This window comes from Dama dama, chromosome 1 (genome assembly GCF_033118175.1).
Source record: "Dama dama isolate Ldn47 chromosome 1, ASM3311817v1, whole genome shotgun sequence".
NCBI lineage: Eukaryota > Metazoa > Chordata > Mammalia > Artiodactyla > Cervidae > Dama > Dama dama.
Window position 1 is genome coordinate 53,337,325 of NC_083681.1, and position 24,094 is coordinate 53,361,418.

The window sequence follows — 24,094 nt, forward strand, 5'->3', positions numbered from 1 at the left end:
TTTTAAATGCTGCTCTGGTTCCCTGAGGGCTCAAGACAAGAGCTTGGCTGTACACAGGCAGACTCTAGAGGTAGGGGCCTAGGGAATATCTTTATTTAACTTCTGGGGTCAGCAATGCCCAGACCAGCTTTTGGCTGTAGGAAGACAAAGTTCAGGAGGGAGAAGCATTTCACAGAAATTTCTGAAATCCTTCAGATGAAAGGGATCTTACTTTATGGCATTCTAGAAGTTAAGTCTGGACCACTAGCTGAGGGGAGGTACTGAGGGGGCAGACTGCTCTCCAACCATGAAATGCTTCCCGAGAGTCAGGCAGGAGATAGGTATTCTAGGGCTGGCACAGCCATTCGTTACCGTCACTTGCACTGGTAGGAGGTTTGGGGAGTTAATAATGTATCAATTTCATTCAGTCCTCTCAGCAACTCAGAGGTTTTAGAGTTGAGAAGCTGATACTCAGAGAGTGGAAATCTTGCCCAAGTTTAGGCAGCTATGAAAAATGATGGCACCAGACTGACATGTGGGTCTTCTGACTGATTTCCCCCCACTTCTCCACAGTGTCTTTTTTGGACCTCAGTTCCTCTGGAAAATTAGGGGATCAGACTCAATGCCCTCCCATACTCCTCCCTACTCTAATTTTTGGGTCTCTGACTGTCTTACCTCTCCTGGGTATATCTGTATGTTATACAGTGAGGGAAGGAGAAGACAAAACTGCTACTACAAACCTAACAGAAGAATCCCAGGCATTGTGGGTGGGAGTGGTTCTTCTGCCAGGCTGATCTGTAGCATTAAAATAGACTCCACTCCCTCTGGGCTTGGGGGTCCTGCCTTTGAAGCCTTACCTTCCGAGAGTCCTTCCGAGGCATCAAAATATGATGCTTAGCCTTTACTATCTTCCTTCGAATTAAGTGGATTCCCAGCCGCTCCTGGAGAAAGCTTTTTAGTAGTGGTGGGACCCCTGGAGCCATGATGGGAAAATAAGATTATTTTGTTAGCTAACAATTACTGGGGGCTTCTATGTGCCAGGCACTGTTCATATACATGTATAACCTTACTTAATTCTCACACCAGCCCTAGGAGGTAGAAACCTATATTATGCCTATTTGACCGATGAGAAAACTGAGAAACAGACAGGTTAAGGAACTTGCCCGAGGCAATGAAGACAGTGTAGAGCAGAGATTAGAATACCCTAGTGTCACTCCAGAGACCCAGGATTCTAAGATGCCTCCAGCTGCTGCATCTTGGACAGTGGGTTCCACTACTGACGTGGCAGCTACTGCATTCAGCGTGCTCTGGGAGGGGGAGGGCTCTGCAGTTCGGCTTCATGCTCCTTCCCAGCTGGGGAGTGAGGTTGCAGCAGACTTATCTCACAGAGCAGAGTGTCATTATGGAGCTCACACAGGATCTAGATAATTCTGTATTCCATTCCCAGTGCTGCCTTTTTTTTTTTGGCTGTGTGACTATGGGCAGACTGTGACTCTCTCTGATCCTCAGTTTCATCCTCTGTGCATAAGGACAATAAAGCCTGCTTCACAGGGTTGCTGTTGGGATGAGTCAGTGCAGAGCATGTGCTCAGCAGTGTCCGCTGTTTTCTACAGCCCCCAGTGCACTATGAAGTTTGTCCGCCCATGACACAGAGCAGAGCAGGGCTTGGCACTGAGGTAGGGATGAGGTTCTCCACATTGCTTCTTGGGGACTGGGTTCAGGGGGCATGTTTGTGGGTACCATACCTCGAGTATGGGTCACCAGAGGGTTGTTGTGAAAGATGAGCTCACAGAGAGATGGGAAGAGAGCTACTGGCAGGATGGCATCTTCCTTTGCAATCTATAAGGAAAGCAGGAGAGCATCAGATCAACACCACCCCACACCTCTGCCCAACTGCTTCCAGGCCCTACAATGCAGGGCTGCATGCCTTCAAGTCTGGGGCGGGAGTGGGGCTGAGGGAGTGAGGCTGCTGGGGACAGGACTTACTGCCTGGACTGTCTTATCTCTGCAATTTCACCTGTCTGCACCCAGAATACCTGTGCCCCTCTTGGCCCGAATCTCACCATCACTGTTTCACATTGAAATCTAAGAATTTTTCCCCTTCTCCATATTGGATATGTAGCTTATACCAAGTATTGAGGATGTTGGTGACAAAAATAAGAACAAATATATGTAGTACTTGTCTCACAAGAAGTCTGAAAATTTGGCAAGGCACTGACTTTGACTTCAGCATACAATTTGTCTGATACTTCCCCTTTCTCAGTGTGACCTCTACACACATGCCAGTATGTCAATAGAAGTGATAGTCTCTTTCACTGTAGCCTGTCTGGGCACTGATCAAGGGAGGGCTGGGGAACAGGAGGTTGGGGGGACACATGCATCAAAACGATTAGCACAGCCAGTGAGGTAAGGGAGACCCATGGCTGTCCAGGGCCCAGAGGCCACTCGGCCCCATGAGGCCAGCCTCTAAAGGGCAAAAACCACTCCTTGTTGAGAAGAATGGTGAGAACATCTGGGGACAACCTTGGGCTGGGTGTCTGTCAGCAGTGAAATGGAATCAGAGTGGTCAGGAGCAGGGCAGTGGCCTTTCAGATGCCTCGACACACTGCTCAGTCAGATGTGGGGCACATGGAGAGCACCAAGCGCTGGGAGTGGGTGGTAGCTCAGTCTGACTTCCTCTGGAGCCTCATTGGGTAGTGCCAGATGCCTTTGGGGCAATTACCTATTCACTGTCTTTCATTTTGGCTCCTTCAGTCAACAAATATTTACTGAATGACTTTATGTGCCAAGCTCTGGGCTGGGACTGAGTGAAGGAGACACAGTTCCTATCCTGGAGGAATGCTACCTGGTGCGAAATAAGCACTGAAGCAGCAGTAACACAGAGAAGCATGCGTTTACATCAGTGATCAGTGCCACAGAAGTGAGGCCCATGGAGCACCAGGGTGGCCTGACCTCGTCACAGGGGTAAGAGAAGGCGTCCCTGAGATCTGAAGGATGGCAGAAGGTGATGAGTGAATGCAGTGGGGGATGGAGTACATGTCAAAGAAACCTCTGTATTAATCGAAGCATTCCCTCTAGTTTCTGGGTATAAAGCTAGACTGTTTCTTCTTGCCCCCCAGGCAGCTAGATGTGGGCCTATGACTCAGTTCTAGCCAATGCCACCTGTGTGGAAGTGATAAATGCCATTTCCAGGCGTAGCCCATTCAAAACTTCCTGCAGGATCCTGTCCTCACTCAACTACCTTTCTACCAGTTGTGTGCATGTGTCCTCAGTCGCTATGTCGTATCTGACTCTTTGTGACCCCATGGACTGTAGCCTGCCAGGCTTCTCTGTCCATGGGATTTTCCAGGCAAGAATACTAGAGTGGGTTGCCATTTCCTGCTCCAGGGTATCTTCCTGACCCAGGGATTGAACCTACGTCTTCTGCATCAGCAGGTGGATTCTTCACCACTGAGCCACCTGACCAGTTGCATAGGATTCAGTAAAGTTCTCTTAAGGTCCTATATGGGATGACAAAGCTATGGCCAGAAGAGATCTGGGTCTCTGAAGAATCATCATGTGAAAGGCCACCTAGCAACCAGGAATATCCACAATGGGTTTTGTAAAAGCAAGAAATATACTTTTGTGTTCATTGACATTTTCAGTTTGTCATAGCAGGTAGTATTGCTTCCTCTAATGCAGAAAGGAAACATGCCATACAAAGAATAATGTGTGAAAGATACCACAGCAAAGAGGAGAAACCCTGTTGGATGGATTTAAAGAAGGCTAGTGTGACTAAAAGCAGAGAGAAAGGGTGGTTGGTGCAAAATGAGACTGGAGATGCAAGTATGGGCCAGACCAAAGTTTATTAAAGATACTGGTCCATAGAGAACCTATTAGATGAATTTTTAGAAATATGAAGACCTAGGCTATTGCTTCAGGAGGGGGATCCAGATGACAGAGTAAAGAGGACATGGAGCTCACTTCCCCCCACAAACACATCAAAACTACATCTACACGTGGAACAATTTTCATGGAAAACGTTATGGAATCTGGCAAAAGAGCTCCTAAACCACCAAGGCTACAAGAGAGACTCCCACATAATCAGGCAGGATGAGAAGAAAGGCACTTGGTCAGGACCTGTGTCCCTGGGAGGGGACTAAGAGGAAGAGGGAGATGGCGTGGTAGATACCACCCCAGGGAATGAGTGGGTCAGGACACAGACAGGGTGTCCAGTCCTGGGGTCCTACACAGAAAGGGCAAACCTCGTGGCTGTCTGGAGAAATGCTGGGACAGGCTGGAGAAAGGCTGAAGCCTAGACTGCATTGGTGACGAGGGTGTGGGTGCTGGCTCACCCCCAGACAGGGCAGGGGGTGGTCTGCCCTAGCAGCTGCCGCCTTGCCACACTCTCAATCTGAGCTGAGTGAACACCCCAGCCCAGCAGTGGATCTAGGGCAGTCAGATCCTGGGAAAAGAATCTGTTTAGGGATGCAGAGGTGGTGCGGGGGGCCTGGTGGGCAGTGGTGGCCACTGCTGGCACTTACACAGAAGCAGCCCAACTTCCTACAGCTTGAGCAGCGCTTCAATTTCCACAAGCACAAAATGCCGAGATTCCCGGTCCCAGCCTACTCAAGGCTCCAGCCCTGCCCACTCTGTGCTACAACTGTGCACTAGATCTGGGCCAACCGTAATAGGGGGAAAGATGCAACTTGGACTGCAGCTGAGTAGAACTGCAGACGCCTACACAGGCAGAGCGCTGGACCTCTGAAAAGCACAGGAGCCCCACTTACTTGTACATTCCCCTCCTTCAGGGCAAAGGCCCCAGCGTGGGAGAAGGAAAACCACACACACTTAAAGGGAACAGAGTCAGCCTGAGTCAGATCCTCAAGGTTTCTACCCCTGCAACCAGGCAGCAGACCCTGCCCCTTGACAGAGTAGCCTCTGTCTCTGCTGGGAGCTCTCTCTCTGCTGGGAGTGCCAGCTAATCCAACACCAGCCACACCCTCTATCATAGAGGCCAGCACACCCTGAGGAAAGACCGGGCTGGTGTCCACCTCAGATCCAACCCTCACCTCAAAGACACTGGGGACACCCAGCCAACATATGGTACTCCCACATAAAAAACATCCATTCCAGACCAGGGATTGGCCAAGATGGTGGAGCAGAAAGACATTGAGCTCACCTCTTCTCACAGGCACATCAAAATCACAACTATGTACAGAACGACCATTGATGACAAGGACCAGAACCTACCAGAAAAGAAACAGAACCAGCCTGCCAAATCCATTAAAATAGAAACAGCAATTTAGGCAAAATGAGGTGAAACAGGAACATGTTCCAGATGAAGGAACAAGGTAAAACCTCAGAAGAAAACCAAGTGGATATAGGCAATCTACCTAAGAAAGAGTTCAGGGTAACGATCATAAGGATGACCAAAGAATTCAGACAAAGAGTGGATCCACAGAGGAAAAGTTAGAAGTTTTTAAACAAAGAATTAGAAAATATAAAGAACAACCAAAGATGAAGAATGCGATAACTGAAATGAAAAATACACTATAAGGAACCATTTACTACCATTGACCAAGCAATTCTACTCCTGGATAAATATCTGAAAAAAACAAAAAAACACTAATTTGCAAAGGTACATGCATCCCAATGTTCACAGCAGTATTATTTACCACAGCCAAGATATGGAAGCAACCTACGTGGCTATCAACAGATGAATGGATAAAGAAGACGTGATATATAGATATATACACTGGACTAATACTCAGCCATAAAAAGAAAATCTTGCCATTTGCAGCAACACAGATGGGTTTGGAGAGTATTATTCTAAGTGAAATAAGTGTGATGGAGAAAGAATATAGTGCATGATATCACTTATATGTGCAATCTAAAAAATACAGGAAATGAGTGAATAAGAAGGAAGCGCACTTACAGATACAGAGAACAAACTAGTGGCGACCAGTAGGGAGACGGAAGGGGGAAATATAGGTGCGGAGAAGAAAGCTGTATAAACCCTTAAGTATGAAATAAGTTCCAAGGATATACTGTACAACACAGGGAATACAGGCATTATTTTATAGTAATTCAAATGAAGTACAACCTTTAAAAACTACGAATCACTACATTGTATACCTGTAACTTATATAACATTGTACAGCAAGTATACTTCAATTAAAAAATTTTTTTTAAATCACATCCAAAAAATACCTAGGAATAAACTTAATCAAGGATATAAAAGACTTGTATTTGGAAAACTATAAAACTTTGATGAAGGAATTTAAAGACGATTCAGTGAAATGAAAAGATATCCCATGATATCTTATTATTATTAAAACGGACATACTACCCAAAACAATCTACAAATTTAATGCAATCCCTATCAAAATGCCCATTACTTTTTTCTGAAGACTAGAAGAAATAATACTAAAATTTATATGGAATCAAAAAAGACCCAGAATTGCCAAAGCAATCCTGAGGAAAAAGAACAAAGCTGGAGGTATAATCCTCTCATACTTGAGACTATACTATAAAGTTATGGTCATAAAAACTATGTGGTGCTAACATAAAAATACATACATCAATGGTACAGAATAAAGAGCTGTGAAATAAAGTCACACACCTATAGTCAATCTATGACAAAGGAGGCAAGAATATACAATGGAAAAAAGACAATCTCCTCAATAAGTGATCCTGGGAAAACTGGACAGTTACATGTAAAAAATATATATATATATTAGAACATTCTCTTGGGAATCACCTGGCTTTCCAGTGTTTAGGACTCCATGCTTTTACCGCCAAGGGCCCAGGTTACTTAGACCCTGGTTGGGGAATTACCACAAACTACATGCCAAAGCCCAAAAAAAAGAAAAAAAAAAAAAAGAACATTCTCTTACAACATCTACAAAAATAAAACTCAAAACAGTTTCATCCCCTAAATTTAAGCCCTGAAATCATTAAAGTCCTAGAAGAACACAGGCAGAACATTCTTTGACATAAATTACAGCAATATTTTTTTGCATTTTCTAAGGCCAAAGAAATAAGAGCAAAAATAAACAGATGCAGTCTAATTAAACTTAAAAGCTTCACAGCAAAGGAAACCACTTATAAAACAAAAAGGCAATCTGTGGAATGGAAGAAAATATTTGGAAATGATGCAACTGACAAGGGGTTAATATCTACAACAAACAGCTCATACAACTCATTATCAAAAATAAAACCAAATAATCCAGTTGAAGAGTGGGCAGAAGATTCCTGTTTTCCTTTTTGACACTTTATTTTTTAATTGAGGGATAATTGCCTTACAGAATTTTGTGGTTTTCTGTCATACAAGAATCAGCCATGGGTACACCCATGTCCCCCCTCCCTCCCAAACCTCTCTCCCCCCCCGACCCTTCTACTTTATCACAGAGCCCCTGCTTTGAGTTCCTTGAGTCACACAGCAAATTCCCACTGGCTATCTATTTTAATATGATACTGTAAATTTCCATTTTATTCTCTCCATACACCTCATCCTCTCCCTCCTCTCCTCCTGGCATGTCCACAGGTCTGTTCTCTATGCCAGTTTCTCCACTGCTGCCCTGAAAATAAATTCATCAGTACCATCTTTCTAGACTCCATATCTATGCATCAGTATATGATATTTGCATTTCTCTTTCTGACTTACTTCACTATGCATAACAGGCTCTAGGTTCATCCACCGCATTAGAACTGACTCCCACGTGTTCCTTTTTATGGCTGAGCAGTACTCCACTGAACATATGTACCCCAGTTGCTTTATCCACTCATCTGTTGAAGGACATCTAGGTTGCTTCCATGTTCTAGCTATTGTAAATAGTACTTGGGCAGAAGATTTTTATAGACATTTTCCCAAAGATATACAAAAGGCCAAAGGTCACATGAAATATGCTCAACATCACTAATTATTAGAGAAATGCAAATCAAAACCACAATGAAATATCACCTCACATTGTCAGAATGGCTATCATCAAAAAGTCTACTAATAACAAATGTTGGAGAAGATGTAGAGAAAGGGAAACCTTGTACACTGTTGGAAGGAATGTAAATTGGTGGTATTACTCGGCCATAAAGAAAATGAAATAATGCCATCTGCAGCTACATGGATGGACCTAGGAAATATTATGCTTAGTGAAGTAAGTCAGAGAAAGACAAATACTATTTAATGTCACTTATATTGGGATCTAAAAAATAATAAAAGTGAATGTATATGCAAAACAGAAACAGTCTCACAGATACAGAAAACAAACATGGTTACCAAAGGGGAGAAGGAAGCAGGGAAAATTAGGGTTATGGGACTAACAGATATAAACTATTACATACAAAATAGATAAGCAACAAGGATATACTATGTAGCACAGGGAATTATACTCATTATCTTTTAATAACCTATAATGGAATATAATCTGCAAAAATACTGAATCACTATGCCTAAAATTAACACAATATTGTAAGTCAACTATACTTCCATAAAAAAATATGAAGACCTAAATTTGACAAGACTGGGAAATAGATTAGATGTGGGTGGGGAGGAGGGATGTACAGGAGAAAGAAGTATCAAAGATGACAACCAGGGTTTGGCTCAAGTAGCTGAATGGAGTCAACAGCTCAAGTAACTCAGCTATTGACTAAGATACAGAACAATGGAAGAACATTCAAATTTGAATTGGTAAGATCATTAATTCACTTTGGATATGTGTACTTTGGAGGTGCCTTTTAGTCTTCCAAGTAGAAATTCACGTCGGTCTGGGATACAATAAGGAGTTAAAAGTGTGTGAGGTGCTGGGCATAGGCAATGGATATGTGAAGCCAGTCTCAGGAGAAAATACAAAGGAAGAGGAAAAAGAGACTCAGAGTAGGCCTTGAAGGACTCTGACATTTGATCATCTAGACCAGAGGTCAGCAAACTTTTTCTGTCAAAGGCCAGATAAAAAATGTTTTAGGTTCTGCAGGCCATTCAACCTCCATTGCAACTACTCAACTTCGCTGTTGTAGCAACCATAATAACTTTTTATAGAACACTATACCCCCAAAATGCAGAATATACATTTTCTTCCTAAGTGCACACAGAACATTCACCAACTTAGAATATAGGGTGGACCATAAAATAAGTTTAAATACATTTCAGAAGGATGAAATCTTACAGATTATGTTATCTGACTACAACAGAATTAAATTAGAACTCAACAAATATAAGTTATCTGGAAGAGCCCCATACATTTGGAAGTTAAACCACTCACTTCTAAACAAACCATAGGTCAAAGAAGAAATCACAAAAAAATTAAAAATATTTTGAGTGAAAGAAAATCAAAACACAAAATTTATTGAATGCAGCTCCAACAGTGCTTAAAGAAGATATTTATAGTGGCTTATATTAAAAAGAGGAAAGGTCTATATCAATGATCTAAAATTATACTACTTAGGAATCTAGGAAAAAGAAGAGTCAATTAAACTCATTGTGAGTAGGAGAGAAATAAAATTATGAGCAAAAATCAATGAAATAGTAAACAGACAATAGAGAGATCCAAAGAAAACAGTAGCTAGTTATTTTTTTAAGTCAATAAAAGGGTAACTTCTATTTTGGATCAATAAAAAAAGAGAAAAGATGAAAATTACCAGTTTCAAGAACAAAAGGAGAATCCATAATACTGATACATCTATGGTCCACTGATTTTTGACAAGGGTGAGCAGACCATTAAATGGCGAAAGAACACTCTTTTCAATAAAAGGTGTTGAGAAAACTGCATATCATACAAAAGAATGAAGCTGGACCCCTATCTCACACCATATATAAAGATTAGCTCAAAATGGATCAAAGACCTAAATGTTATGACTAAAATTATAACTCTTAGAGGAAAACACCTGGGGAGTTTGGCTGTACTAACTGCTTGCCTCAGAAGCAATGTAAGCCAGGTTTCTTAAAAGTTGCTGGCATTTCACACCTGAGTAGGGCTCAATTAGTGGGGCTTACAGGAAGTTTTATAGGATATGGAAAAACATGTTAACATAAAACTTGTTAATGAAACACATATTAAATCTGTTCCATGGACTTTATATCTGCTGTTCTCTTTGGTTTAAACATGTCTCAAGTCACTCAACCCTCAATCGTCACCTCACTAAGCTCCCTGATTTCCATCTCAGCTTAACCACCACTCTCAAGAGTACCTTCCCTGGTCCCAAATATGAGGTGAGACCTACCCTTCACATACTTCAGAGCACTGTGAATGTCTTCGCAACACTGGGCATGTTTATACTGTGATTATTTGTTCGTGCTCCGTCTTCCCTGTAGGTGATAAGCTCAGCAAGGGCAGAGGTCGAATCTCTTCATGCAATTGTATCCCCAGTGCCCAGCACACAGCCTGGCACATGGTGAGTGGTAAATCAGTATCTGTGACTGAATCAATGGACTCCTGCCTCTGCCTGTTGCCTTCTGTTTCCCCAACCCTGAGAACCCCCACCCTGAGAATTCCTGAGCCTGAATTCTACTGATGCAGGGAACGGGAGGGTTGGCTTTCAGGCCAGAGCAATTCACACCCCACCCTCCCATCTGTGCTCCTGGGGAGAGAGGTAGAGAAGCCGAGAGTCACCTTGTTGTAGGCCAGGCTAAGGTACCTCAGCTCTGGGAAGGGCGGGGCCAGCGTCTGGTTCCTCGCCTTCAGTGACTTCACAGGAAGAATCTCAAATATGGGCGGAAGTGCACATACCTTGGTCGTCTTAGAAGGAAAAGAGTCAAAGTCAAAGCTCCCTGGTGATAAAGAAGTGGACCAACAGACCCTTCCTAGGGAGGGTGGTGGAAAGAATGACCATTCCAGAGGGGCTGGCCCAAAGGAGGCTTCTGGGGTCATAACGGGGGATGTCACCAAGGGCCTAGAGTTCTGGCTCCAAGTTCTCTGATGTCACATAGTTAGTCCATTCTCTGGCACCCAAAGTTCCAGTCTCAAGTTCTCTGAAGCCAAAGGACGACACAGCAGCAGTGCAGACAGCAGAAGCTCCCTACTCACCTCCCACGTTCTGCCCTATAGTGGCTTATCCTGAACTTGCCCTTCTATACAGTTGGGTTAAGATTTCTCCAGAAAGCAAAAGGGCAGGTGCATGCTCACATCATTAAGGGGACTTTTCCTGGTGAGGAGATAGCAGGAGTGAGTTGAGCCTTGAACTACTGCTCTGATTTGCTCATCCAATCCTACAGTGGACGGTTCTTCATTCCAGGATAAAACAGCAGCTAAGTCCTGGATGATGATCAAGTTGAAAATGGAAGTTGTTGGATTAACTATGCCAAACTCAGTTTACTCACTGATTCCCTGAGTTAGAGCCAAAGGAAATCACAGGGTAGATGCTGGACTAATGACTGGCTTCAGACGAACTCGATTCATCTAAGTGCCATTAACTGCTGTGTCATCTTGAGCAAGTCACTTATATTTCACCTGCTCATTCAATGACCATTTGTGGAGCACCTACTTTGGGCCAAGTATTTTGTTTCTTCCTGGGCTCCACCTTGTACAGCCACAAGTGGATGAGTCATGGTTGAGAGTAAAACAAAAACCAGTGATGGTGCTTGGGAACTCTCCTCTCAGGGGAATCAAAATGTAATCTCCCAGAGGCTGGAGGGGAAGGTGGTAGCAGTCTGTTAAGCCATCTCCTCAACTGTGCCATTCCTGATCTGGAGGGAGGCCATGTGAGCCAAAGAGGGTAAGTCAGACTGAAGCACAGAGAAGAAAAAACCAGACAGGCTTGGGTCTGGAAGGTCCTGACCTGAGGGCATGACTGGCTCTGCTGGGGTCACAGAGGGTCCTGTCTTAGAGGGGGATGTATTTGATGTTGATAGAGGGGCCACTAAAAGTTTCCATCCATTCAAATCACTCAGCATTCTCAGATGGCACACAACTGGGACCTGAGCACTAAGCAACCCGCCAACAATCTCTGGCTTCTGCAGCCACAAGCCCTTCTATCCGTTAGGTACCACTTTATGCAGAGTGACCTGGCTGCTCCTCCCATTCAGACCTGCAGTCTGTGTCTCTAATCCTTTGAAACCAGACTGGCTGCTGCACAATAAAGAATTTGTCTGGTCTTTGTCCTGGGTTTTTGGGACTGAGCTTCTAAAACCCTTGGAATCTCTAGAGTGATAGGAATGTCTTTGTTATTCATAACCCCTTGGATCATACCTGAGTTCACACTAATGAGATGACTTAGGATGGGGGCTGGCCATACTATAAAGACAACCATGTGATCAGAGGACTGGGGTTTGAGCCAGCCTGACCTCTGGGGAGGGGAGAGGGGCTACAGATCGAGTTCAATCATGTGGCCAATGGTTCGATCAATCATGGCTATGCAATGAAACTCCAGTGAAAGTCCTGGCCACTGAGGCTCTGGTGAGCTACCTGGCTGGTGCACCCATCAGCTGTGTTGGGAGCGTGACACAATTCATTCCACAGTGAGAGGGCAAAGAGGCTCTACGTTTCGAACTCCCCCAACCCTCACTGTGCATCTTTTCATTTGGCTGGTCCTGATTTGCAGCCGTTATAGTCAATCTGTAATCAGAAGTATAATGGTCTCCTGAGTTCTATGAGTCATTCTAGCAAATTACTGAACCTGAGGGGATCGTGGCAGCTGTAGAATTTATTGCCATTACAAATAGCCTGGGAACCCCCACACTTGCAACTAGCGCCTAAAGTGAGGGCAGTCTTGTTGGGGACTCTGCTCTTGTGGGCTCATGCTAATTCCAGGTGGCTAGCATCAGAACTGCACTGCAGTATTATACCGGCCTATGGCTTACTTTGACCAACAGATTAAAATGCCGTTGCTTGAATTTCAGAACCTTGCTCTCTTGGAAGTCTAATGCCCCCATACTACAAAGAAGTCCAGGATGAAAAGATAACATAAAGATGACAAGTCCTGCCAGCTGTCTGTGAGTCCAGCTCCCAGATAACCTGCCAGCTGCAGGAATGTGCCCTAGCTAAACACCAGGAGAACCACCTAACCAACCCAAATAATTGTGAGATATAATAAATTGCCATTGTTTGAAGTCAACAACTGTGTTGGCTTGTTAAGTGGCAATAATATAGCAACTGATATAATTTCTCACCCACTTGTATCTGTGGGGAGGGGATATACTGAGTTGTGACCCAAGGATGCAGGTTGCCTAACTGCATAATGGTACTTCTTACTATAAATGAGTAAGTGAATAAATAGATAAATATTAGTGTGTCAGTCTTCTTGAACTTGCTTAGTGAGCATCTACCCTGAGAAAAAAGACAATTTTATGTGCTGACAAAAATCAAGTGTCTAAGCCTGTGACACCAAGGATTAGATCCCAGATGGCAGTGTGTTTGGCCAGAGGTGCTCTAGCTTTGGGGTGAGGGTTCTTGTTAAGGAACTACTAGGCTTCATCCTAGTGGCAGCGTCAATTTAATGCCAGCTTGATCACTTGAAGTAGGAATCATCCCTACTGAAGAACAACAGAAGCTGGTCTGTGGGTTGTGTGAGGCCTGGGACCTGTTGGTTGAGTCCCCTGCTACATCTTCACAGGCCAGCATAGTGCCTGGCACATGGTCAGGACTGAGGAAATATGCGTTCAGTGTATGGGCTTCCTCAGTGTTATATATGCAAATACCTCTCATGGCTCTGTCAACTTATTTTTGTTTACTAAAACTAATGTTCTAATGCAAGGACACAAATATAAAGTAGGCATTTCCTACCTCTGAGGTTGAAAATCCAGGATAAGATGAGAACACGACCTCTGAAATATAAAAGAAAAGAATGGAGATTGGTGAGAGTGCTAACTGACCCCCTGGAGGCCAGGGTCTGCATCTGCCACCCACTGTGTACAGCAGAGTATCTCCTGGAGTGGGTACTCCTTGGTCCTGAGCTTCAGTGCTAACTAGGAAGAGGAACCAGCTGTGACATGCATCGGGTAACACGCCCTTTGTGCTTGGGACAAAATTCAAACTCCTTGGCCAGGCTTTGGAGGTCCTGCCTGATCTTGCCTCTGCCTACTTCTCCAGTCTTATCTCATGCTACCCTGGCCCTCCCTCACTACGTATCAGCCACACTGATCTTCCTGACTTTGTACCATGCAAGCTCTTGTGAGCCTCAGAACTACAGAGCAGTCAGTATTGGTCAGAAGGCAAACCAACTGTTTTAGAAGAGAAAAATGTATATAAAAGATATTCTGTCGGAGGATTTGAAAATACTATTTATTATATTAGTAGAAATAGAGTGCATTAAGACAGTGAATTCAGGAGAGACAAGTGAGAAGGAGGCTGCAGAGTGATTTCATTCTCGAAATCATCAGACAAAGAGGAGCCAATAAAGAGCTGAGTTCAACCTAATAAAGCAAAGCATCTGCTGGGTCTGGATCCTATGCAGGGATCACTCACCTTTGCCCTGACTAATGGGACCCCTTCCGCATGTTAATGATACTGTATTGAGAAGGTTATATTAAAATGAAATAAGCAATAACACGGGTGGAACACCATGTGGCAAGAACAACTCTGAAGACAAGGGTCTGAAAGGAATTTGTGAAAGGTTTGTGAAAGGAAAAAAGTAGGAGTTAGCTAAAGGATGAGCCATGGTCATAAGTGTGGGTGCTAAGCAGTGATCTTCTGGGGAGATAGAGAGCCCCCACATCTAGGAAGATGAACTGAGGTACACTCTATCTGAACTCAGGCCCTGGCCCTTCCCACAGTTACAAGAAAGAACTCCAGAAACCAGAACCTGTGTTCTAAGGTTCAGACTGGGAACCATTCAAAAGATGTATAGTCAGGCACTTCCTAATATTTGAGGAAAATTAGCACCATGAAAGAAAGTTATGAAATATAAAAGAAGAACCAGTATCTGAAAAAAAGAGAGGTGGTTTAACCAAAAGAATAAAAACTTTAAATAGAATAATTAATGTCTAGATTCTAAGGAATTCAAAAGACTATTTTAAGACAAAATTAGGTCATTATGGAAGAGAAACTGTTACTAATTTTGTAATTTTAAAGTATGATAATCAAATAAAAGATTTAATAAATGTCTTATACAGAAGAAAAGGTCCATCTGAAGAGCTAATTCATAAAACAGAGAATGGAATGAAGGATAATAAAAATTTTCCAAGATAAAGGAAACTATCTTGGAAAGAACAAAGTACCTAACAAAATAAACAAAAAAGAACTGCATACCCTGAAGCACCTTAGCCAAATTTCCAAAGGAAAAAAGTGAAATCTTATTCCAGGAAGCAAAAATAGATTTCCTATAAAGGCATGGGAATCAGATTGCTATCAGACCTCTCATGGCAACAAGGGATTTAGAAGGTAATCAAGTAATATCTTCAAAGTTCTCAGGAAAAATTATTTTAAGGCTACAGTTCTCTATTCAGTGAGCTAGCATTCAAGGATGATGACAAAACAAAGGTAATTTGGGGTATTTTATGGGCTGAGAAAAATCTATTATATGCAAACCCTCTTTGAAAGAATCAAATCAAACAGCAAAATGAAAAGCAATACAGCATAGGAAACTATCTTTGTGACCATGAGAAAGGGAGACACTTAAACAAGAACCCAAAGGCATAAGCCATATGATAAAACTGCACAGGCTTGGTGTGATAGACTGAGTTGTGTCGTCCCCCACCACCTCCCTAATTCATATGTTGAAGTCCTAACCCCCTAGTACCTCAGAATGAGACTATTTGGAAATAGCATCTTTAAAAAAGTAACTGAGGTTAATAAGCTCATTAGGATAGACCCTAATTCAATATGAAGGTTCTCCTTACAAGAAGAGAAGATTAGGACATAGACAATTCAGACAGAGAGATGACCAAATGAGGATACAGCAAGAAGGCAGCTGTCTATAAAGCAAAGGGAAGAGGCTGAAAAAGAAACTAAATCTGCCAACACCTTGATCTTGGACTTCTAGCCTCCAGAACCATGAGAAAATAAATATCTGTGGTTTAAGCCAAACAGTGTGTGGTATTCTGGCAGTCTTAGCAAACTAATATACTTGGGTAAATCAAACTTAAGAATTTCTCTTCAAAATGTCACCTCTTACATTGAAGATGAAATGTATAGTCAGGTGATTACAAAATAAAAGAAGAAATTGAAAATATTGAAACTATCAAGGGATATGAAATAGCAATTCATGAAAGTTGAAAACTAAGTAAATGAAGAAATACTTACATCACCAATATTTATAAAATAGATATTAAAACAATGAAATATCACTTTATACCTACCAAAATAACAAAACTTAGAACAATTAAAAAGCTTGGAAATATCAAGTGCAGGCAAGGTTGTAAGGAAACAGGAACTCTGATGTTCTTCAAGTATGAGTGTATACCAGAGCCACCATTTTGAAGAACTATCAGGTGGCACTTATTTAAACTATGTATGCATATACTCTGTGATCCAACAAACTCACTTCTAGGTAAATATTCCAGAAAAACTCTGGCCAGGGGTATATGCAAGAAACATACCCAAGGTTAGGTGACGTAGGTGTCCATTAGCAAGGGAATAGATGAATAAAGTGTGGTTAAAGCACAGTGTGGAATATTATGCATTAGATAAAAGGAAGAACTAGATGGGCATATAGCAATAAGAAAAACCTTAAAAAGAGTGCTGAGTGGAAAAAAAATTAAGTAACAGAATGGGCTCAACAGTATATTACCATTATGTAAACTAAAAACACATTACACACAAACTAATGTATTTCACAGAGATATATCCATATAGCCAGGAAAATGTACTCAGCACAAAAACAGATACTTACATGAAAATGGGAAATGGGAGGAGGGATTAAGAATGAAGGAGAAAAAATAAAACAGGGCAAGGGAAACTTTATAAAGACTAATGGTTAAAGTGCTGGGCTTCTCTGGTGGTCCAGTGGTTAAGAAGTCACCTTGCAACACAGGAAACACCAGTTCAATCCCTGGTCTGGGAAGATTCCATAGGCTGTGGAGCAACTGAGCCTGTGTGCCACAACTGCTGAGCCCGCACTCCGCAACACGAGAAGCTACCACAGCAAGAAGCCCACATACCACAACTAGAAAAGAGCCCACATGTAGCCATGAAGACCCAGCAATCCCATTACTGAGCATATACCCTGAGAAAACCATAACTGAAAAAGACACATATATCCCAATGTTTGGGGCTTTCCAGTTGGCTCACTGGTAAAGAATCTGCCTGCCACTGGTAAAGAATTGAACCAAAGGAGATGTGGGTTCAATCCCTGGGTTGGGAAGATCCCAGGAGAAGGAAATGTCAACCCACTCCTGTATGCTTTGCCTGGGAAATCCTAAGGACAAAGAAGCCTGACAAGTTATAGTCCATGGGGTCGCAAAGAGTCAGAGATGACTTAGCGACTAAAACAAACACACACACCCCAATGTTTTCAGTGCTATTTACAATAGCCAGGACACAGACGCAACCTACAGGTCCAACGACAGATGAATGGATAAAGCAGTTGTAGTATATATATACAATGGAATATTACCCAGCCATAAAAAGGAACAAATTTGACTCAGTTCTAGTGAGGTGGATGAACACAGAGCCTGTTATACAGAATGAAGTAAGTCAGAAAGAGAAAAACAATTATCACATATTAACACACACACACACATATATATAAAATCTAGAAAAATATTACTGATGAATCTATTTGCAGGGCAGGAATAGAGATGCAGACATAGAGAACAGTTGTGTTGACTCAAATCAATGTGATACATGAAGAAATGACAATAACCACAAGATCACCTCAACAGATGCAGAAAAAGCATTTGATAAAATTCAACATTCATTCATGATAAAAAAATAACTCATGCCAAAGTGGGTACAGAGAGAACATATCTCAACATAATTAAAGCTATTTATGACAAAATACAGCCAACATAATACTCAACTGTGAAAAGCTGAAAGCCTTTCAGCTAAAATCTAGAACAAGACAAGGACTCCCACTCTTACCACTTCTATTCAACATGGTATTGGAAGCCCTAGCCACAATAATCAGACAAGAAAAAGAAATACAAGGTACCTAAACTGAAAGGGAAAAGGTAAAATCGTCATATATGCAGATAACATTATACTATGTATATATAAAACCCTAAAGACTCCACACAAAACTAGAGTTGATAAATGAGTTCAGCAAGGTAGCAGGATACAAGATTAACATATAGAAGGCTTCCCTGGTGGCTCAGTGGTAAAAATTCCACCTGCCAATGCAGGAGACACAGGTTTGATCCTGATCCCGGAAGCTCCCATATGCCACAGAGCAACTAAGCCCATTCACTACAGTTATTGAGCCTGTGCTCTAGAGTCTGGGAGCCTCAACTATTGAGCCCAGGTGCTGCAACTACTGAAGCCTGAGCACCCTAGAGCCCGTGTTCTGCAACAAGAGAAGTCACTGCAATGAGAGCCTGTGCACCACAACTAGAGAATGGTCCCTGCTTGCCAAAACTAGAGAAAAGCTCACACAGCAATGAAGACCTAGCACAGCCATAAATAAGTAAATAAAAATTTAAAAACAATTAGCATACAGAAATCACTTGTAGTTCTTTACACTAACAAAGAAATATCAGAAAGAGAAAATAGAAAAAAATTCCTTTTAAAATTGAAATCAAAAAGAATAAAATACTTAGGAATAAACCTGACCAAGGAGGTGAAAGACTTATATATTGAGAACCGTAAAACATTGACAAAGGAAATGAAGATGATTTAAAGAAATAGTAAGTTATACCATAGATTGGATTGGAAGAATTAATATTATTAAAATGGCCACACTATCCAAAGTAATCTACAGTTTAATGCAATCAATTTACCTGTGACATTTTTTACAGAACTAGAACATTCCTTTATTTCTCCAAAGACGACATACAAATGGCCAACAGGCACATGAAAAGACGCTCAACACTACTAATCATTGGACAAACGTAAATCAAAACTACAATGAAGTATCATCTCATACAGATCAGAAAGGCCATCAACTAAAAGTCTACAAATAATAAATGTAGGAGCAGGTGTGGAGAAAAGGGAACCCTTGTACACTGTTAGTGGCAATGTAAATTGATGAAGCTGCTATGGAAAACAGTATGGAGGCTGTTTAAGAAACTAAAAATAGGGTTACCATTTGATTCAGCAACCCCACTCCTGGGTATATACCCAGAAAAGACAAAAACACTAATTTAAAATGAAACATGTACCCCCACCATGTTCAGAGCAGCACTATATATGACAGCCACTACATGGAAGCAACCTAAGTGTCAATCAATAGATGAATGGATAAAGAAGATGTGATACACACACAATAGAATATTACTTAGCCACATAAAAGGGTGAAATAATACCATTTGCAGCAACATGCAGGGACCTAAAAATTATCACACTAAGTGAAGTCATACAGAGAAAGACAGATATCATATGATATCATTTATATGTAGAATTTTTAAAATAGTACAAATGAACTTATTTATGAAACAGAAAAACTCACCCAGAAAACAAACTTATGGGTACCAAAGGGGAAGAAAGAGGAAGCATAACGGAGCACGGAACCAACAGATGCATACCACTATATACAAAATAAACAACAAGGACGTACTGTATAGCACAGGGAACTATTTTCAAAATCTTGCAATAAATGATAGTGGAAAAGAACCGAAAAAATATAAACATATACATGTAAATGTATAACTGAATCAGTACACCTCGAACTAAAAAGCTTCTGCACAGCAAAGGGAACCATGAACAAAATGAAAATATAACCTAATGAAGGGGAGAAAATATTTTTAATTACTGTACCTGAACAAGGGATTCCTATCCAAAAAGTCATTTTTTAAAAACTCAAAACTCAATAGTAAAAAAAATAAACAATCAAGAGGATATGAATAGATATCTTTTCAAAGAAGACATGCAAATGGACAAGCAAGGAAGGACAAGCAAGCAGGCTCAGGATGGAGAAGAGAGGATGGAAGGAGCCTGAGTCCCATGAGAATGCCAATGCACCCCAGAATTAACCATCACTGGAAAGCCTTACTTTTAGCCTCTTACTATTTGAGATAAAAAAGAAAAAAAATCCACTTGTACCTGGGTTGTAAAAACATCTTGACTGACAGAACAGGTAGGAAGTTACTGAAATATTTCATGTGAGACCTCAGAATCAATTCTTAGATGCTTATTCACACCATGGGTCAAGAGTCTCTCTAACAAGGGGTATCACTAACCTGTCCGGTCAACATCCTTTTTCATGGGCAGTATAGTATAATCCGGCTGGTCATCTGAGGCCTCATATATCCACGACTTGGGCTGCAGCATGGATTGGGGCTGTTTCCGGGGACTCCCCCTGCCTCCAACCCAGTCTCCAGACCCATCTCGGAGCTGAACCTGCTGTAGGTACGGGATCCGGAAAATCCTGTTTTGGTCCAGGCTTAACTTCTTCAGTCTTCAATTATGGAAAGTGAATACAGAATCACAGCAGTAATGATACCTCAGGGACATTTACCAAGCAACTTTAGGGAAATAACATGGAATCAGTCTTGGACACTTACTCCTCCTCTGTGACCTTGAGCCAGTGACTTACCCTCTCGGGTATCAATATCCCTACCTCTAAAATGGGGGTAGCATTTATTAACCTTTTGAGGTTCTTGAGAGGATTAAATGACAAAATATGTAAATAATGTGGCACAAAGTGGCGTTCAGTAAATGGCATTTGAACCCCAAGTAAGATTTCCAGAGATCTAAAACTTAATTATTTAAAGGCCAGCAGTTCATTGCTTTAACCAAATACAGTCAGGCCTCCACATAGAACCACACAGGTTCTATGTTGGTTGAATCTGTGGATGTATAGAGGGCTGTCTATAGGTGGAACTCAGAGTTTAACTTATCTTTCTGATTCTCATTCTTTTTTCTTTTATTCCATCTCTTCTCTTAGGGTCAGGATCCCGTTTTCTCCTCTTTGCTGCTTCTAAACCAATCATGTGATCAGAAATATCTTTACTAGTGCCCCACTTTTTTGGCTCGAGCTAAAGCTCAGCTGAGGTAAGTGGAGGAACTGGGATTTAAAGCCAGGCCTTTTGGCTTCCAGAGCAGCACTCAAGGTGTGAGCAAGGATGGGGGTGACAGAGGGCCCTACAGAGAGAGGCTTTTAGCTTTACCTCCTGAGCCCGGCCAGGCTGACAAAACAGTTGGGGTTGGAGAGTTTGTTGTCATCCAGCATCAGTGTCTCCAGCGCTGGGAACCTCAGGATGTACCTCTTGGTGGTCAGCGATGTGACAGATGCCTCCCTGTGTGCACAAAGACCTGGGATAATGATCAAGGGCACGGGACAAGCTCCATCATTCCCAGAAAGAAATGGAGGATAGGGAATCAATCAAGAGGCCTAACCAGGGGATTTCTCTGATGATCTAGTGGTTAAGACTCCAGCCTTCTGAAGCAAGGGGACATGGGTTCAATCCCTGGTTCAGAATCAAGATCCCACATGCTATGTGGTGTGGCCCCCTCCTACCAAAAAAAAAGAAGCCTAACCACCTTGGAAACTTCTCTAGTGCCCAAGAATGGTTTCTGCAGAGAGAGGTACCAGAAAGTGTAATCCGCTTTCCAACTGACCCCCCTCCCCAAACCCCACTCACACATTCAATCTTTTTTTTTTTTTATTTTTCATTTATTTTTATTAGTTGGAGGCTAATTACTTTACAGTATTGAAGTGGGTTTTGTCATACATTGACATGAATCAGCCATGGAGTTACATGTATTCCCCATCCCGATCCCCCCTCCCACCTCCCTCTCCACCCGATTCCTCTGGGTCTACATTCAATCTTTTGTATGGAGAAAGGTTGCACATATCTACTGATGGACTCAGTGTGACCAAGTTGGGGCAGGATGGAGAGGCATTAGTAATGTTCATGGAAAATACCAGGGTGGCAGAATTAGGGGAAACATTCTATAGGAAGAACACTGCACAATTTGGGGTCAGGGAAGACTCCCAAGTATGTTGTGTCACCCCAAGAACTGGTAATCACAGAAGCACTTGGAGATAATGACCCTGGCAGAGGCCAAGTGGGATAAGGTAGGACAGATGAAGGGCACCATTCCTGGCCGCAGTGAGGCTCTCCTCTAAATGACTTTGTAGAGTGCACACATCAGTATGGAACTGAGAAGTCTTTTCTTAAATTCAAATTCAAATTCTGAGGATTTTCAGAAACACTTGAGAGTGGGATTTAACAGGCTGAGGTCCTGAGTCACACACGTTGGGTAGGAAGTAGTGGTATTTTAGGTACTACCATCAATGTGACCTCATTTGTGTCACCATGTGGATGAGGCTTAGGTAATTATTTCTAAGCACTTGAGAGATAGATGACTCACATTGTGTTTTCATTCCTCCCTCCAACTCCATCCTTTCTATACACAAAAACAAACACACAGGATACCTGGTCACATGCACACATACACATATGTGAATCACAGGCCTACAATAAGAGGACTGGAAAGTAGCCTTTTTCTGAGCCTACTGCATTCCTGACATTGTGTTGTCTTATATATGTCATTTCAGAGGAGCACTGGGAAGGACAGTGTGATCTATCTCCTTTTCAGATGAAGAAATTCGAACTTAAGAGTCACTTGCCCAAAATCTCATAGTTAGAAAGTGGTAGAGCACCAATTCGATTCCAAACCCCAGGCCCTTTCCACTACAGCGCCCACCTCTCACATCACATGTTCAAGCCCTATGTGAATTAAAGGGTGGGGAAGTGGAAGGGTAGCTGCTGGCTGGGTGGGAGAGAGGCTGACAAAGGTAGACAGTGAGTTCAAAAGCCCAAAGGACTGTTAACAGTTCACCTAAAGGCAGGAATATTTCAAAGGTGAATTTAAAGACAGCATACAGCCAGCTGTGCACTCATTCATTCATTCACACTCAAGAATTTTTTTTTTACACATATTTGTGGAGCCAGGCACAGGGAATACAAAGAGAAAAAGAACACATTCCCCTCTCAAAGTTCTTCTTATAGTCTTGTGGAGGAGACAGACGCTCAGCACACAATGAGATCAATACTAGAGCAGAGGCAGGCACAAAACTTGATGCAAGTCACCCACTTGGGTGGGGAGAACCCAGGGAAGGCAATGTTTAAACTAAACCATGAAGACAGAGAGGGAAAGAACTCCCTGTTGGTCCAGTGGTTAGGACTGCTGGCTTTCACTGCTGAGGGCCCGGGTTCAAACCCTAGTTGGGGAACTAAAATCCCACAAGCCATGAGGCATGGCCAAAGGAAAAAAAGGAGAGATAATTTGCTACGTTCTTAAGAACTGTGAGAGAAGGAGAGGAACAGGAAGACAAATCATTGTTTTGTGGCTGCAGCTGTAGTATTTTTAGGAGCTCTGGCTGGTCATGTGCCTCAACATGGGGCTCAGAGAAACACAGGCACTCACCTGTGGACAAATGGGGTGTGTCACTGAGAGGGGTAGGTTTGAAAGCTGACAGACAGAACTTCTGGGGTACTCCACAATGCTCAGGACGGATATTCAGCATGGCCCCAGGCCTGAGTGTTAGATGCCTCGTTGTGTTTACAGTAAATTCTTCCTTTTCTTGTTGCTCTAATAGTGATGGATTTCTGTAGATTATAACCATGATAATTCTGACTAAAAAGAGGAAGGGGTCAGATGCCGTTTCCAAAAGAACCCTGGCAAAGTGAGGGGCAAGAGGCTTGAAATCCAAAGCCCAGAGACACTCAACAGAGCAGGAAAGAAGCCTTTAGCTCCTGGTATTTTTCAGGGTCACAGATCACTCTCTTCCTCTTCCCAAAAGGACCAACTTTCACACAGTGAATTTTTAATCTACCTGAAAGCAATTATAGGATGGTGCACAGAAGCTCTGTTGATCTATAGTTAATTGGCCAATCTTTATTTTACTCCAGTGAAATATGAAACAGCTAAGAAGTAAGACTTCAAAAAATTCCTCTTAAGCTCCATAATAAAAAAGCTAGCTCTGACCTGTCTCTTGTGAAAAGTCATACTACTTTGCCTTTTCAAAGTTCAGCTCCAATTATAACATAGAGGAGTTTCATTTTGTCTCTAAAACACACGCCTTGAAATAGGGGGGCCATCAATAGTAGGTAGGTGAGGAAGACAAGAGGCAAAGCTTCATAGGAAAGCATCAGACTCTCCCG

General features: G+C 42.3%; 1 protein-coding gene across 14 annotated transcripts in view; it reads right to left on the reverse strand.

Moving 5' to 3' along the window:
- Positions 1-24,094, reverse strand: part of XRRA1 (X-ray radiation resistance associated 1) — a 69,030-nt gene that overhangs the window by 7,212 nt on the left and 37,724 nt on the right. For 4 of the 14 annotated variants that reach the window (XM_061150234.1, XM_061150215.1, XM_061150222.1 and 1 more), the window contains 6 exons: positions 21,092-21,220; positions 20,162-20,379; positions 13,674-13,714; positions 10,566-10,691; positions 1,725-1,818; positions 837-952 (listed from right to left, as the gene is read on the reverse strand). In XM_061150234.1, the coding sequence (XP_061006217.1) occupies positions 837-952; positions 1,725-1,818; positions 10,566-10,691; positions 13,674-13,714; positions 20,162-20,379; positions 21,092-21,220 (724 nt within the window). Of the gene's footprint in view, positions 1-836; positions 953-1,724; positions 1,819-10,565; positions 10,692-13,673; positions 13,715-20,161; positions 20,380-21,091; positions 21,237-24,094 lie in introns of those variants that run through there. The other 10 variants (XM_061150266.1, XM_061150258.1, XM_061150274.1 and 7 more) reach the window with 6 other exon arrangements.